Genomic DNA, 15,651 nt, shown 5'->3' on the forward strand with positions numbered 1-15,651 from the left:
TTTAATTGACTCATTTTATGATAGTTAAGAAAACAGATTAAGTAATTCTTAAGTATCTTAGGAAAAATAAAATGAGATGTTTCCAGTTTTTAACCAGAAAACCTGACGGTTGCCTTTGATAAGTTCCATCCTAGTGTTGACATTTCTGCATTTAAGTCAGCTGTTCTCAACTTGTGGGTCGAGGCCACTTCAGGGATTAAATGACCCTTTCACAGGGGTCACTAAGACCATTGGAAATACAGATATTTACAATATGATTCATAATAGTAGCAAAATTACAGTTATGAAGTAATTAGCAACAAAACTAATTTTATGGGTGCTGAAGAGATGGCCCAGAGGTTAAGAGCACTGGCTGCTCCTCCAGAGGACCTAGGTTCAATTCCCAGCACCCACAGGGCAGCTCACAACTGTCTGTGTTCTCCAGTTCCAGGGGATCTGACACCCCCACACAGACATACATGTAGGCAAAACAATAATACACATAAAAAAATAAAAGGGGATTATCAAAAATTAAAAAAAAAAACAACTAATTTTACGGCTAGGGTCATCGCACATGAGGAACTGCATTATGAGGTCACAGAATTGGAAAAGCTGAGAACCACTGATTTAGGTGATGAGAATGTAGAATCTGCTGACAGCAACAAAAACAGCTCGCTCTCAGGGACCTGTCAGTCACATGACTTGCACCTCTGTCCTCCCTGAAGGCTAAGGGGATGAATATAACCCATGTAGGCTTTCCCTGCCCTGGGGAAGGTTAACGTCATTGTCTGGTCAGGCGCTAAGAGGTCAGTGCTGTTTTTAAGTTACCGGATCGAGGGATGCCGGTGGTCTCCTGCTGGATGAAAACAGGCGTGCTCTCTTGGTTTTCCTCCACGGCATAGATGGTGATGTTGTACTGAACCCCGGGCTGCAGGTCACTGAGGGTGACGGAGTTGGCAGTTTCAGGGAGGGTGAGTTCAGTGCTACTGCCTTCTACGGAAGGTGAATAGACGATTCTGTACCCTGCAGGTTTAGGAGAGAAGTGTCCAGACACATGATGCTCTGAAGGCAAGGCTAGATAGATTGTAACTCTCCTTTCTAATTGATGTCTCTCTGCATTTTGTTTGATTGCTAAGAACCAGCAAAATTCTTCCTGGGCCTTTCAGTGCTATCATGTCTTATGATAATGCCTGACTGGTGCAGAGATTAAGAACAGCGATACAAATCTTTTAATAATTAGATATCATTCTTGGAGACGGAGATCCTTAATAAAGGTCGATTAGTGAAGCCATGAGGTAAGATATTTGTACTAAGCCCATTTCTCTTCTTGGAGCTGTGGATGGGGAGGCAATCAACGGACCAGCCGGTACACACAGTCTGATGAAACTAAAGCAGCAATTCAGCTCCCTCTTCAGTGGAGAGCATCAGGTTTGCAGGATAGTCTACTTCTGCAACCCTTGGAATGCCTGCTTCAGTGAGCCACAGCGCTGGCTTCATAGGTTGACATATCATATGTCAGGTGTGTTTATGTGTGTGGGGTGGGATAAATAGACTGAGGAAAAACAAGTCATAATGAAGTAGCCCTGGAAGATTTGAAGAACACGCACACACACACACACACACCTACAACCACTTAAATGGGAGATCTAAGGTCATGCCAGTCTGGTAAGGATTTTCTCCTCCCACATCTATATATCAAAATAGACACAGAAGCCAAAGATGACCTGTGATCGGTGCCTGGGGCCTGCTCCATCGAACAACAATCGAAGTATCATCAACCTGGTCCACAGTAGGGTCTGGAGGGGCATCAGGTGCTGACAGAAGAAGAAAGTCAGTCAGTGTTGCTACAAGCCCATGCTTTATATTAAACGGGAGCCTTTAAGATTTCATCTTTAAAACAGCAGTTTAACACCCGCCATACCCCACACCAAAGATTCTTGTAACATGGTTTATTTAGTGCATACATACCTGTCGTCTGTGATGTAGACAGGATCAAGCTCTGCTTTCCCTCCTCAGAGATCTGATAGACATTGACAATGTACTTTCTGCCCGGGAGCAGGTCAGGGATGTTCACAGAAGTGGCCGTGCTTGGAAGATCTTTGAAATAAAGGAAGAGGTTAGTGGCTGGAGCGAACCAATCTTCCATGGTGTCTAAGAGCTGACGAGGAGTGTTCTAGTGAGTAACTTGAACTTGCAATTTCCAATGGACGTTCTTTTCTTTTCCACTCTCCTTGCTAAGGATTATAATTTTTAATAACCTCCTTCTGATGTTTTTAAACACAGCTGCCGTTAGAAATCAGGGGAGTGGCATGGGTGGAAGGATGGCAGGGCAGGAGTTGGAAAGATGCTCTTTATATGATCTGGGTCATAAGTATGTTTAGCATCTTTTTAATATATTACATTTATTTGGGGGGTTGTTGTATGCATGCCACAGCACACATGTGGGGGGTCAGAGGGCTAGAGGTCAAACAATTCGTAGGAATCAGTCCTCTCTTTCCACCATGGGATTGAACTCAGGTTGTAAGGCTCAGAGGCCTTTACTCACTGAGCCATCTCACTGGCACCAGCGAGCTTTTTAAAAGACCCCTAATCACGGGGGTTATTTAAAACGCATACAAGAAGGTGCCTACGCACCCCTAAAAGATAACAAACATTGCCAGTTGTGAGCCTCATTCTGGTCCTTTATGTGGACAAGTGAAAAATACAACACCAGAGACTAAAGGAATTTCAGCAGAGTCAGAGAGGCTCCACTTCTTTCCTTGCTTTGATGCAGGGGAGTGTCTTCAGGGGAGTGTCTGAATTGAGCTCCAGAGATCAAAATTCACACAAACCAAGTATCTATTCACCCGTGCTGAGCCAGCCACACATTCTACTCACCGAGGTACTGGGGCTCATCTCCCTCCTCGCTCAGCTCATACTCCACCCGGAATCCTGACACAGTGTCGGAAGCAGAGACCCACGAAACCACAAAGCTGCTGGCCGTGATTTCAGTTACAGACTCAGAAGTGGCCACCACAGGAGAGAAGGGCGCAGTCTCTCCCGTCACCGTGTTGCCTAGAGAAAGGGGAATGCGAGCCATTGGTTACCTAGAGCACTCACCCTGTGTGCAGAGGAGGTTAAGAAGAAAATGCAGGTGCCGTAAATGAAAGGAAGCTGCTGAGTAAGGACAGAACCTTCTGTAGGTTCTCTGGGAAGCCCACATCTGGGCACAGCCCCAAGGATGGCACAGCCCCAGCGATGCCAGATACATACTGGTCACAGGTGTGCTGGCACTGGTGGTGAAGTCAAAACGGGTCACTTCTCTGTGCCCATACTGTTGGATGCTGATGAGCTGTCCCTCATAGATCACTCCTGGGGTCAGGCCTTTGATTGTATAGGAGTTAAGGTGACCTGGGATGGTAGCTTCCTTCCAGTGACCAGTAGAGGTTTTCTGAGAAGTGAAAAAGAAAACATGGCACAAGCGTTGGTGGGGGTGGACCCTTCAAGGTGAGGTTTAGTAACCCTCAAGGAAGAATGGAGGGTGGGATTCTCACAGTTCCGTTTTTGGGGAAAAAAAAAAAACAGTGGAAAATCTGATTCAGAATGGGGGCCCCTACTGTTTCTTGATGTTAATTAATTCCTCATCCAACTAGTTTATCATGTGCTCAGGACTGTTTTGTTTGTTTCTCCTTGCCAGAGAATCTTCATCTAATCTTCGTCTCCCTGCCAGAAGTGAACAGCATCACTGTTTCCACTTTACAGGTAGAAAAACAGTTTGAAATGATGTTTTCCAAGTTACATGGTTAAGGCACTGAATACCTTCCCTATGGCCGATTCTTGAGTAATTTAATGCCAGCAGCCTTTCTGAGCTCTCTGAGCCTCTTTTCTGGTAAACAGAGACACATTTCTCTCTGAAGTGAGAAAAGGCCACACACTCTATCTTTCAACTTGGTGGGATACAGTTCAAGTTTCTTGCCTCGCAGACACTGGAAGGCATAATATTGCCTTGACTCAGATCCTGGGGCCATCACAAACAAGGTTCAAGTTGTCTGGTTGTGTGACTCATCCTTGGAAACGAACAACCCATCGAGAGTGCTTAGCCAACTTTGGGAAAGAGTGCAGAAAAATAAAATTCAGTTTATTTAATCTTTTCCCTCCGGTTTACATTCCTATATCCTGTCCAGCTTCATTAATATGTCAGGACTGCAAAACTCATTGCAATAGATTGTGTGGGAAGAGAAACACCCAGACTTCAAACGAGAAATCCTTTTAAGTGTAAATATTCTAAAGCGGTTTAAATATCAAATACATATTTAATACTCAAGTGATTTTTTTTTTGAAAAGTGTTATCCAATCAAGTTTATACATACTTCAAATGTTCTAATGCCCGTTTATATTTTGGAGATAAATGAAAGTGATCCAAGTACTCTTTAAACTTAAGTTTTAGCTTAAATATGCTGAAAGAAATTGAAGTTAACTGTTGCATTAGCTTAAAAATTAGCAATAATCTTGTTTATATGATGTAAGCTTTCTTGACCACCAAAAGAAACTATCAGAACATAAGCTCTCAGATGGCTTCCATTTAAAAAAAGAAAAGAAAAGAAATTCCTTGTTAAAATTTCAAAGAGAGCTGTGGGTATGGCTTGGTTGACTTACTCCAGTCTCGGCCTAAAGAGACATCGTCTCAAAACAAAACACAACGGTACCAAGACCGAAAACTATTTAAAAGAATTTAACCAAATGCGAAGATGTCTCAATTCCACACAGATTTCATACCTACTTGTAAATGTCCCATTTGTGGTGGCTTTGCAAAAACACTTCAGAGTTAAGGTCAAAGTAAATAAAAATGGTGATAAAAATGAAAAGATGAGGAGGGAGAACATATTGAAGGGGGAAAAGTTGACATTGTTAGATATTCAGTTGGAGGCTGACAAGACTATAGATAACACAGAGCAAGGGAAGAAAAAGAAGGAGCTCAAAAGCTCGGATTTCAGCTAAAGAGTTTAAATTCAACTATATGTTAATGTCATAAATCAATTTTTATAGTCTTGGATTAAATAATCCAGTTGGATAGATTTGATTTTAAAAAGTACATTTTTCTCCTTTTAAAATAGTGGTTTTCAAATTATGTCATTAACTTTGGAGATGGAAGAGGGCAGGTCGGAGAGGGGAAGAGATGTCAACGTTTAGTAGAATAATAGCCTCCTTGATATGGTTTCAGCATCTAGATGGCAAAAAAACTCTAGGGTTCATTTCCTTTTAGAAACCAACTACAGCTGGGTGGTGGTAGCACACGCCTTTAATCCCACCACTGGGGAGTCAGAGGTAGGTGGATCTTTGAGTACAAGGCAAGCCTGGTCTTCAGACTGAGTTCCAGGACAGCCAGCATTACACAGAGAAACCCTGTCTCGAAAAAATAAAATAATAATAAAAAAAGGAACCAACTATAATCCCTTCCCTGCTCCTACTCTCTCACTACCTCATTTGCTTTAACAACTTTAGAGGACCAAAGTACAGCTGAGTTGAATCAAAAGAGTGATATTTATTTAGTTGGTTTTCTAACTCTGGAAATAATTTGAAAATGCAATTTACTTTAAAGGAGTTGCAAAGCATACCAAAATTTCAAATTTCCTTTCCATATTGGATGAGAATAGTTGTAAGCTTCAAAGTTGTAAGTTATGACTTCTAAGACCTTTCTAACACAGAGACCTAATTTCTTCTCAAGATCAAAAAACAACAACAACAACAAAACCCTTAATCTACAAGTTGATTAAGCGGACCACATATTGGCTAGACACTAAGAAAATATAAGTACTATGTGACATGGAATCAGATCTGTTGACTCAAAAGCAGAAACAGAGCCACAACCAGCACATCCTAATCCAGTAAGGTCGGGAGTCTCAGAGTCCAAGGGTTCTGGTCTAATACTCACAGGTCTCCACCTGAGAATGTACTGGGTGATGTGAGATGGCTCCGGAGCATTCCACTGGATGGGGTGAGAGTTGGGCTGGCTGGGGGTCTCCGTGATAAATACCTGGACAGGGCCAGTACCAGTTGTGCCTGAAAATGACAATGTGTGAGTATCCTTAAAGTTTATTATATATGGATGTCCATCCTTAAAGACTCTTTGCCTCTCAGGAAATATGGGCAAAATAAAAATGACTGAGCTCAGCTAAACCTTTTACCTATTGGCATTAGAAAGAAACAGGTCCAATTTTACCTGGTTAATGATTCCCTTTCCCATAAGAAATGCAATGAGATTTTTTTTTCCCCTAACAAATAAAACAAAAACCACTCCAATGTCTCACAGCTTCCTTTCTTCTCTGGCTTTCAAAGTAAGACTTCAGAGACAACTGTGACATTTCCATAACACGAAATAATGCAGTTCAGAATGCAGGCCTCATGAGCTAATTACATTGATGCTCTTTTAAGACAAATTCTGAACTGCAGAGGCTTTCAGCACAAGTGAATCTGCTAGGAAGGAAGCAACATTCCCAAGGCCATAAGGCATGATGTAAAACAAACATTTCTAAACGGGGTTGAATCTTACACAGACAGACAAAGGTAATAATTAAAGACCAAGGTTTATTTCTCCATTAATGTAAGCCTTCTCTCCATTTGAAAAAGAAAAGAAAGGATCTAGTTTTTCTTTTACTTAAGAAGTATACTCTAAGGTCACTATGAATCAAATTGTTAAAAGGTTTTTTTGTTTGCTTGCTTTGTTTTGTTCAAGCAATTACCAAGTGAAATGACAGTTGGAAAGCACATATTTAAAATTCAATATTTTCATATCTTTATATGACCGCCAATAAAATTTAAGATAAGATTCAGTTCTTTCGCTTGGGAGGAAAAAGCAAAATAAGAGAAGGGAATCAATTTTTTTCAATATAGTAGATTCCATTTAGGATCATAATGAAATTTGTTTACAGATGGAAATTTATCTTTTCTGTCAGTTAATTTGTATAAAGTCCTCATAAAATCCTAAGATAAGAAATTCCCCCTGATGGGAACAAAATTCTGCATACTAACAAAGCAGTCCTCTGCACTATTTGCAGTTTTCTGAATACTCTTGGGAAAATATATTGACCTTCAGATTTAATTGTGGCCTTAGCTTCTAAATTCTTTGAAGACAAAGTCTTCTTTAGCAGAACAAACATGTAACTCACATATTTGTGTGACCTCAAAAAATTTTAGAATAACATACTCACTTCCACACTGGAATAGTTCAGTTTGTTGAAGATTAACAAATAGTCATTGAATCTTAACTTCACTTAATGCTACAAGGTGAAATGTCAATTCACCGATAAAATTCTCAGCTTTTGCACCCTCAAGAGGCATATGGCCCACAAACCACAAAAGGTGGCCCATGATCAATTAACAACAGCCTTTCCCATGGCTCTCTGGAAACACTCCTTCCATGGATGAAGAGCCTCACAAATGCAAATACATGAAAACAAAAAAGCTCAAACATTTAAAGAGGTTCCATATAAAATCAGTAAAAGCAGATGTTTGTCCTTGCATTATTTGTGACAATCCACATAAGGTTGTTAAATATCGATCTTTTAGAAAAACCCTACCATAATCTCTCAGGAAGAGAGACATTTCACACTCATTTTATTTCATGTGTCGATAGCGAATTTGAGGCAGGAAAATTTGTGATGATTAAATCTCAAAAGTAAGTCTTTTGAGACAACAGAAATGGCATTTACCACCCACTGCTCATATAACCGTGCTCACAAGGACAACAGAAGATGAGAAAAGGGGGGAAGAAAGATGGCTGCAATGCTTAACCCAAGTGAAACAGAACCACCAAAGCTTCATGCGTAAGAGGGTATATGTGCGTGGGTCCAGGTCCCAGTGGTATGGCCTAATGTACCGCTGAGCAATCTCCCCAGCCCCCCTAAAATGATGACAGGGTCCACCTTCAAGGGACTGCCCTAAACAGCAAAGGGACTTCAGAGCATTTTTGTACAGGCATGAAAAGAGAAACTGAGCTATTATCGAGGTCGATTAAATTCCAAGTCATCTCTACCCTCTACACGACCACATAGGATTTAAAGACAGGTAAGCTGTCACGTACATTATTTAAATTGAAATGTTTTTCTCATCCTTCCGATACCGGTTAGTTAGTTCCCCCGCCCCCAGGGAACATCTGCCAGCAATTCCCACTGTGAAATCTCCACTTGTAAGATGACACGTTAGACACTTTCAAAATCAGCTGAAAATAAGGTCAGAATGAGTGGTTTCCGATAAAGGTGACCCTGGAGAAGTTAAACATTCATGATATTTTTTTTTTTTTTTCTCCACATAATTTGCTGAGAGATGGGCTTTCCCGGTTTCTTATTGACAAACCAAATTCCTGTTATCTTTTGTTAGTTTGAACAACTCTGCCAACTCAGCAGGAAGAACAAACAGGACAAGGCTCAGAGACAATCTTTCGGCCATCTGGCTTCTCCTGTGATCCCCCACTCTCGGAGCCTCGAGGGCTAGGCCTGAGCCACTGAGCAAAGCCACCACGGAGATAAGCACCGCACCACATTCCGGGGTCAAGCATCTGCTCGCCCTGAAATCTCTTCTGTGCAAAATGGGCTTTTGATGTTGCCCTCTTTAAGACACTGGGAACAAAGTCAACAGGTAAAACTCCAAGTAGCTGACTCTTTCCCATCCACCAGGCCCACCTCAATGTTCGCAGCAAGACTCTGCGGGTAGGCTTATTTTAAAAGAAAAAAAAAAGTCTCAAAAGAAAATACATTGCAAAAAAAGAAAGAAAGAAAGAAGGAAAAAAAACCTGCTTTGCCAAAAACCAAGCTTAAACACACGCACAAAAAACTTCTGTCCTGGGCCTGTATCATTTAAAAACCCAACCCTCCTAAGTATGTATGTTCTGAGTTTACGGCATATTTGTAACCAGACTTTAAGCCGTATTCGGCTGTCCAGGTGTAGTAGCGCACGCCTGTTATGGCTGATGTCATAATTCAGCATGTGTTATTACAGCCACTCAGTGAGTTTTACATATGTTTTCCCGAAGATGAATTAACACCTACAGCTAGACATGATGTCTTTGCAGAAAAAAAAAAACAAACAAAACAAAAAACAAAATAAGCAAGAACAACAAACAGCAATAAATATTTTAGAGTATTTGAACCGTGTGAATGGAGCTGACCAAGTTTCTTAGCTCCAGACACTTGGTTCCACAGTCCATCCCACTGAAACAAATGAAATTTGACACAAAGAAAGGCTTCTGATGGCAGGGAATGGGCTGGGCATGGCAGCGCACACCTGTAATCTTAGCAGTTGGGAGGATCTCTGAGTTCGAGGCCAGCCTTGTCCACAAAGTAAGTCCTAAGACAGCCAGGGCTACACAGAAAAACCCTGTCTTAAAAAAAAAATAAATAAACAAAATAAAAACCAAAAAAGATGGCAGGGAACAGATTCGTACCTCATATTGTACTTTCTGCACATATACAAATGAAATAAAAATTAATTAGAATGGTTTCACCTTCGGTGTTTTTTTGTTTTGTTTTGGTTTGTTTTTTTTTTTAACCTAATGAAGAGTGAAGAAAGAAAAAATAATTTAAGTCAAAAATGTGATCAACTATTGGACGGTAATATTAAAAAGGACAGAATAGAGAGAGAGAGGCCCTAATAGTAGCAGAGACCAGCACGCGTGGGTCAGCTGTCGGTCTCAGGCCTGCTTACCCGGGTAGGACTGCAGAGGCTGACAATGCCACTCCCCGATGCCACGGCCATAGCAGTAGCACTGGTATCTCACTCCATGCACAAACTTCTCCCAGGAGTCACCGATCTGGTAAAATGTCCGGGTCTCTGAATCTTGGCACTGGTCTAGAACCCACGAAAGGAAAAGAGTAAACAAAGCAGCCTCAAACAAGCCATTGCAAGTGTGATACTGTGTATTCTTGAGATATGAAGAAAAACTTAACAGTTCTCACAAATACAAAAGTAGTAGTAGGAAGTGTGTGTCCATGTGTGAGCATGATGTGTGCACACGTGCATCTGAGTATATTTGCACATGTGTGTGGGACCATTTCCCTAGCCCTAAGTTAACATTTGGTTCAAATCGTTTACCTTATAGAAAAACTAGTAGTAAAAACTAAAATGTGTCTATTGCAAAGGAAGGATAGTTACCTTCTTAAAAGGGAAAACTTGCTAAATTTAAAAAATGTAAAGATTAAAATTTCAGAGCATATTTGAAACCTGCATAGTAATTTTTAAAAAACTAGATACCAGTTAATTTTTTAAAATTAGATACCAAAGTAACTGACTTGCCATTTGAAAAGCAAGAAACAACTTCTCAATGATTTCACTTTTATATATGTCTTCAGTATCCAGGAGCTAGCTTTACCTTAACGAGCTAAATCTGAAACATGAGCAGCTTTCTAAGCAAGCCTCTCGGGATCTCTCGGTTTTGCAATCTCAGGCCAAACAAACTGCTGGGATCAATTTGTTGTCTCAGTAAGCAGTCTGCCTCTTTCAGTAAAGGAATAGGAATTGATTATCTTCAACTTTGGATTTGGGGAATCCGGCTCTTGCTAATGTTGAACCCTCACCGCTAGCCGAGTCCTATCTGTTTGCACAGGGAGCCAAAAGATGGGGTGTTTTGAAGAGAGGAAGGCATCAGACCTTTACCCATGTTTCTTTGGCCAGTAAAAACAACAACAACAACAAAAAACCCTTTTCACACGACTCGGAACCAAAAAAGCTAACTCCACTCAACCGAAGGAAAGCTACACTTGTCACCAACGTGAGCAACAACAGGAAAAAGATGAGCAGTGGAGCGGACTGCGAACTGGCTCAGGATGGGAACACTCTTTGCAAAGCTCTCTGCAGACCAGTGAGTCGGGTCTGGAGAGGACGCAGCCGGGCAACGTCAAACAGCTTTGCTTATCCACAACTGGCTGGCCTCCCTGAGGAAAACCATCCAAGCAGAGGCAGCCACTCACCGATTGGATCACACTTCCACCTTCCCCGGCCCTGACCGAAGCACGTGCAGTTCAGCATATGGCCCTCCTCGTGGCGCTTGTGGAAAGTGTCGTTCACGTTGTAAGTAATGTCGTCAACGATGCACTGATCTGTTCCGGGGAAACAGTTAAATGGATGATGACTAGTAACTCTGACTAAAGAGATAAAAGAAATTGCACTTCCCAAAGCATTAGGTTCTACTGCTGGATTTAACACCTGCTAAAATATCTTTTCTACTGGTGTAGAGTAAGCTTTTCCCAAAGCTTAATAATATAACTTTTACTCCCTCCTTATTCTGTCTAATAGGCTTATTGTAATTGTCAAGGACTGCAGTCCATTAAACTAAAAGCCATAGGAAAGTACAGCTTCCTTGGAAGAACTAAATGTTTCAACAAATACACGCCTTAGTTCCCCTTATGTTCTTGCTTAGTTGATGATTTCATTTAAAGTTTTGGTCGTCACCATTGGATGAACAGAGAAATCTATCACATAGCACACACTGTAACGCTGTGGTCTGGTTTCGGGAACGGAGAGGACAGAGTGCCGATTGGGTTTTGCCAAGTGGACACAAACCCAGACCTATCTGGGATGAGAGACTCTCAGTTGAGAAAATGCCACCATAAGACTGGCCTGCAGGCAGGCCTAGGAGGTTAAGAAGGTTGATTAATGATTGACTGGAGGGTCCATTCCAGGTCGGGTAGTGCTACCCCTCAGCAGGAAGGCCTCAGTTGTGTAACAAAGCAGGTTGAACACACCACGAAGAGCAAGGCAGTAGGCAGTGCTCCTCTGCAGCCTCTGATGCTCAGTTCCTGCCTCCAGGCTCCTGCCTCCAGGCTCCTGCCTCGAGTACCTTTTTCCTCAGTGTTAGATTGTGACCCGGAAGTTATAAACTGAACTCCACCCTTTCCTCCCCGAGTTGGTTTTTTGCTCATGGTGTTTTTATCACAAAACCTAAGACAGCAGTTAAAGATAATTGGACTTGGGAAATAAAATGACACCCATGGTGTTGGAAAGGTTTTAAAACTCAGGTCAATTCTGTTCTTCTTTCAAGGAGAAATCCTGGAAAAAGTTACACTCTGCCTTTGGGTCTCCATTTTCGCATCTGTAAAATGAAGGGCTGCTCTGCATACCTTATTAAAGCTTTCTTCCTGATCTAAGCAACAAAGGAGACTCCTGGCTAGCTCTGCCCATTAACCACCATAAAGAGCATCAGTCCCGGGCACTATCTATCGACTAGGTAAGGGAACTATTCACCATGTGAGTTCCACCTAAATGTTACTTTTCAAATCAAAGAAATGGAAAGCTGAAATTGCTTTAATAAGTCAACGGCTCCTCATATCATGTCTGGGCCCAAAGGGGAAAAGCTGATTTGAACAAAAGAAATTAGCCAAAGTGTGTATTTTGTCATTTTAAATGTGGCCAACTGAAAACCTTTTTCCCCCTTAGAGAAATGATGTTATCTTCTCTAGACATAAACACAGGCACAACCTAGAGCCAAAAGGATCAAATGTAGGTTTCTCCTTGGGGAAGCCACCCTTTTGGCTCAACCTAAATACATCCTGGGAATGTTTCCAGGGCCCCAGAACTACTCAACTCGCTCGTCAGCTTTTCCCAATGGGCTGCTGGAAACAAACTCCTCCCGGCACTACACACTTCCTTCTCTGCTTTTGTCAAGTACAAGTTTTCACACAGTCTCTCTGAAAGCTTGGCTCAACTCTTCTCACCAGTAAACCAGCATACCTCGGAGCTGGGAATAGGGGATGCAGGCCCATTCTCCGCGGCCATTACCAACACAGGTGCACCTCATCATGTGGCCCAAGTCATGCTGCTTATCCCACTGATCCCCAATGCGGTACATGACCCCTTCGTTGGTCGTGCAGATCTCCTCGTGTGCTGTTTGGGAACGGGCGAGAGATACTCAATCAAACGATCACGTGCTACAAATGGATACACACACGAAGATTTGCACGGACGCTGCTGGATGAAGGTGGCGTTCTGAACTCCCCGGGAAAGAACTAGTCCAGAGAGGAACTGGAGAGAAATAACCAGAAGGACTGGAGACTATCCGACTAGGAAAATCTCATCCACTCCTTCGATTGGTTCTCACAGTCTGGAAGACTGGATTTAACTCATGACTTGGCCTATTCCAGGTCACCCTGCTTCAAAGCAGAGTTGTGTTTGAGCATAACGCCCCATGGAGAAGTGACGTTCCCTCTTAAGCCCAGTGTGTTGAAACGAGAAAAACACAAGCGTGAATAGTTTCCTTGCCTCTGAGCACACGTGACACTGCACACCACCCAGGGTCCTGGTTCTACAACTGGGAAGTCAAACGCCTTCTACAGGACTTAAAAACAAACAAACAAACAAAACCAAACAACACCTGATCCCTTTTCCTGTATTCAGGTAAACTGGGGACAGTTCTGTATTTGTCAGAAAACAGATTTTTCTGACTCACTTTGGTATTTGATAACTGTGGTGCCAGTCGAACTGTCCAGATGTCACTATTAGTCTGTGACAACCAGTTAGATTACTTTAAAAAAAAAAAAAAAAAGACCAATTTCTTTTTGTGAATTTATGTTTGAAAACCTACAAAATTTCAGAAGGTACTTGGAATTTTACTGTGTGTTAGTTTTTGACATTTAGTCATTTCAATGGGATTTTAAAAGTGTATCAATAATCATTGCTGCTGACAGCTTTCACAACTCACAAACGTAAGATACAATGCCTCTAGGTATGGTCACACTCTTCCAGCTGTCTCGGGGAGAAGAGAAGGAATCACCATCAACCAGGCTGCCTGCGGTCCACACGGCGACCCACACGGCTTCTTCGACTTACCAGCCATAGGGCAGAATCCAAACTTCTGGTCAGCATCGTAGTTCTGGGTGGTTCCGCACCATTTCATATTGTCCCTCCTGCCCTCAGAAGTACAGTCGGTGTAATTGCGGTTGTTGTATAGGAAGGGAAAGTGGCACAAGGCACCGTTGGAATTTCCGCCTCGAGTCTGAACCAGGACTGCCCGGGATGACATGCAAACAGGAAAATTATAGCTGAGCTGTGGTGTGTACAACAAGGATAGACTACAAAGGCTTAGAAAGACCCAGGTTCCGGCTGCTAATTCCCAGAGGGCCTATCCAAGAGCAAAAGATATCTGATAATATACTCGTAAGCTCCTTAGTGGATTTTCATCCTCACTTTCAAAATAGATTTAAATCTCATGTTCTCTCATTTTCCCAGCTAAGAAGGAAAAAAAAAAAAAGATTAAGTGATAGCTTTGTGTAAAATATGGCATTAAACAGAAGATAAGTACAGGCACCCTTGACATTTATCCTCTGTGTTCATCGGCTCTGTGGGATCATCCACTGATTTCAACACTTGAGTGTCTTTAATCACATTGTAATCCCTATGTGTCAAAAGAACCGAACCGCGGGGCTTTTCCCCCCAGTGTCATTTCCCCAGTGGTGGGAAGTGCCTCTGCTGTGGAATTAGCTGTGTCTTTAGGGTTCAAATAGATCAAAGCCGTGTTTCTTGTGCAGCCTCACAATTAATGATTGACTGCTGGCAAACAGAAGGGCTTCTCCTCCCTGCGCTGGTTTCTCCCAGGACACTCACCAGCATGGTCCGTACAGAAAGAGTACTTCTGGTCTTGTTCGTAATTTGAAGTTGTGCTGCACCACAGGTGTCCATCTTGTCGCCCTTCTGTGGTGCAGGAGTAGAAGGTCCTGCCATTGTAGGTGAAGGGGAGGACGCAGGGCTCCCCGTTGGAATTGCCACCGTAAGTCTGGGTCACAGCTACAAGCACAACCAAGAGTCTCAGTCAGCACGGTGGTTTCCCCGACCCCGACCCCAGTGGTGGCAGATTCCTAATTCACATGGAGATCGAGCTGGTATCACTGAAGGAGCAAGATGAAAACCAAGTCATCCGGTTAATGGTAATCAAAATGTATAACCATTCAGGATGGAGCCATGAGCCAGAGCTCCTCTGTTAATGACACTTCTGATGCGGTGACTCGGTCTCTCCGTTTGTAAAGCCTTATTAATACGGGTTAATTATGGCTCAAAGATGGCCCGGGAAGATACATAGTTAGTTATATTTGTGACAGAAGAAAGGCTGTTCTAGGAAAACAATTTAGAAAAAACAGACATGCTTGTAACCCAGAAGAGGCGCCACGGGCTGTTGAAAGACATCTGTAATTTCGAATTTGAACTCCAGAGTGCAGATTGCTAGCTGTTCGGGAGACTGGTGCTGTTAAAGCCTCACTTTTGGCAACATGCAAATAAATAACACAGAGCAGTCTGATCCTCACCACAGGAAGAAAATACACGAGTTAAAAAGCCTGGAAGAAAATGTCAACCACTGTGATTTTTATCACAGGGAGGCAAGATTATATTCTGGTTTTATTGTTTTACATCTTGTTTTTGTTTGTTTGTTTACAAACAAATAAGATATTACAGAAACTACGAGTTCACTGGTATTACTGAAGAGAGGGGTAGCCTACCTGTCTCCTGACAGCTGACCCCATTGCCCAGGCATGTGCACAGCATTTGCTTGTTTCCTTGTGACTTCAGCCATTGCATCCCCACGGCGTAGGCCACACCGCTGTCTGTGACACAGTGGCCATACGGAGCAGGCTGGGGGTGGGTCTGGGGCTGGTAAACAGCTGTCCGGACATCTGTGAAGGAGCCGGAGCCTAAGAGCACGAGAGCGAAAGTTAC

At 42.5% G+C, this 15,651-nt stretch overlaps 1 protein-coding gene across 12 annotated transcripts in view; it reads right to left on the reverse strand.

Annotated features, from left to right (window-relative positions):
• Fn1 (fibronectin 1) overlaps positions 1–15,651 on the reverse strand; it is a 68,615-nt gene that overhangs the window by 42,765 nt on the left and 10,199 nt on the right. For all 12 annotated transcript variants that reach the window (XM_021651563.2, XM_021651559.2, XM_021651558.2 and 9 more), the window contains exons 7-18: positions 15,435–15,626; positions 14,548–14,727; positions 13,774–13,950; positions 12,679–12,831; positions 10,920–11,048; positions 9,658–9,801; positions 5,891–6,018; positions 3,232–3,409; positions 2,857–3,033; positions 1,948–2,076; positions 1,704–1,793; positions 808–1,002 (exon numbers count right to left, since the gene is read on the reverse strand). In XM_021651563.2, coding sequence (XP_021507238.1) covers positions 808–1,002; positions 1,704–1,793; positions 1,948–2,076; positions 2,857–3,033; positions 3,232–3,409; positions 5,891–6,018; positions 9,658–9,801; positions 10,920–11,048; positions 12,679–12,831; positions 13,774–13,950; positions 14,548–14,727; positions 15,435–15,626 — 1,872 coding nt within the window. The remainder of the gene's footprint in view (positions 1–807; positions 1,003–1,703; positions 1,794–1,947; positions 2,077–2,856; positions 3,034–3,231; positions 3,410–5,890; positions 6,019–9,657; positions 9,802–10,919; positions 11,049–12,678; positions 12,832–13,773; positions 13,951–14,547; positions 14,728–15,434; positions 15,627–15,651) is intronic.

This window comes from Meriones unguiculatus, chromosome 15, assembly GCF_030254825.1.
Source record: "Meriones unguiculatus strain TT.TT164.6M chromosome 15, Bangor_MerUng_6.1, whole genome shotgun sequence".
Classification (NCBI taxonomy): Eukaryota; Metazoa; Chordata; class Mammalia; order Rodentia; family Muridae; genus Meriones; species Meriones unguiculatus.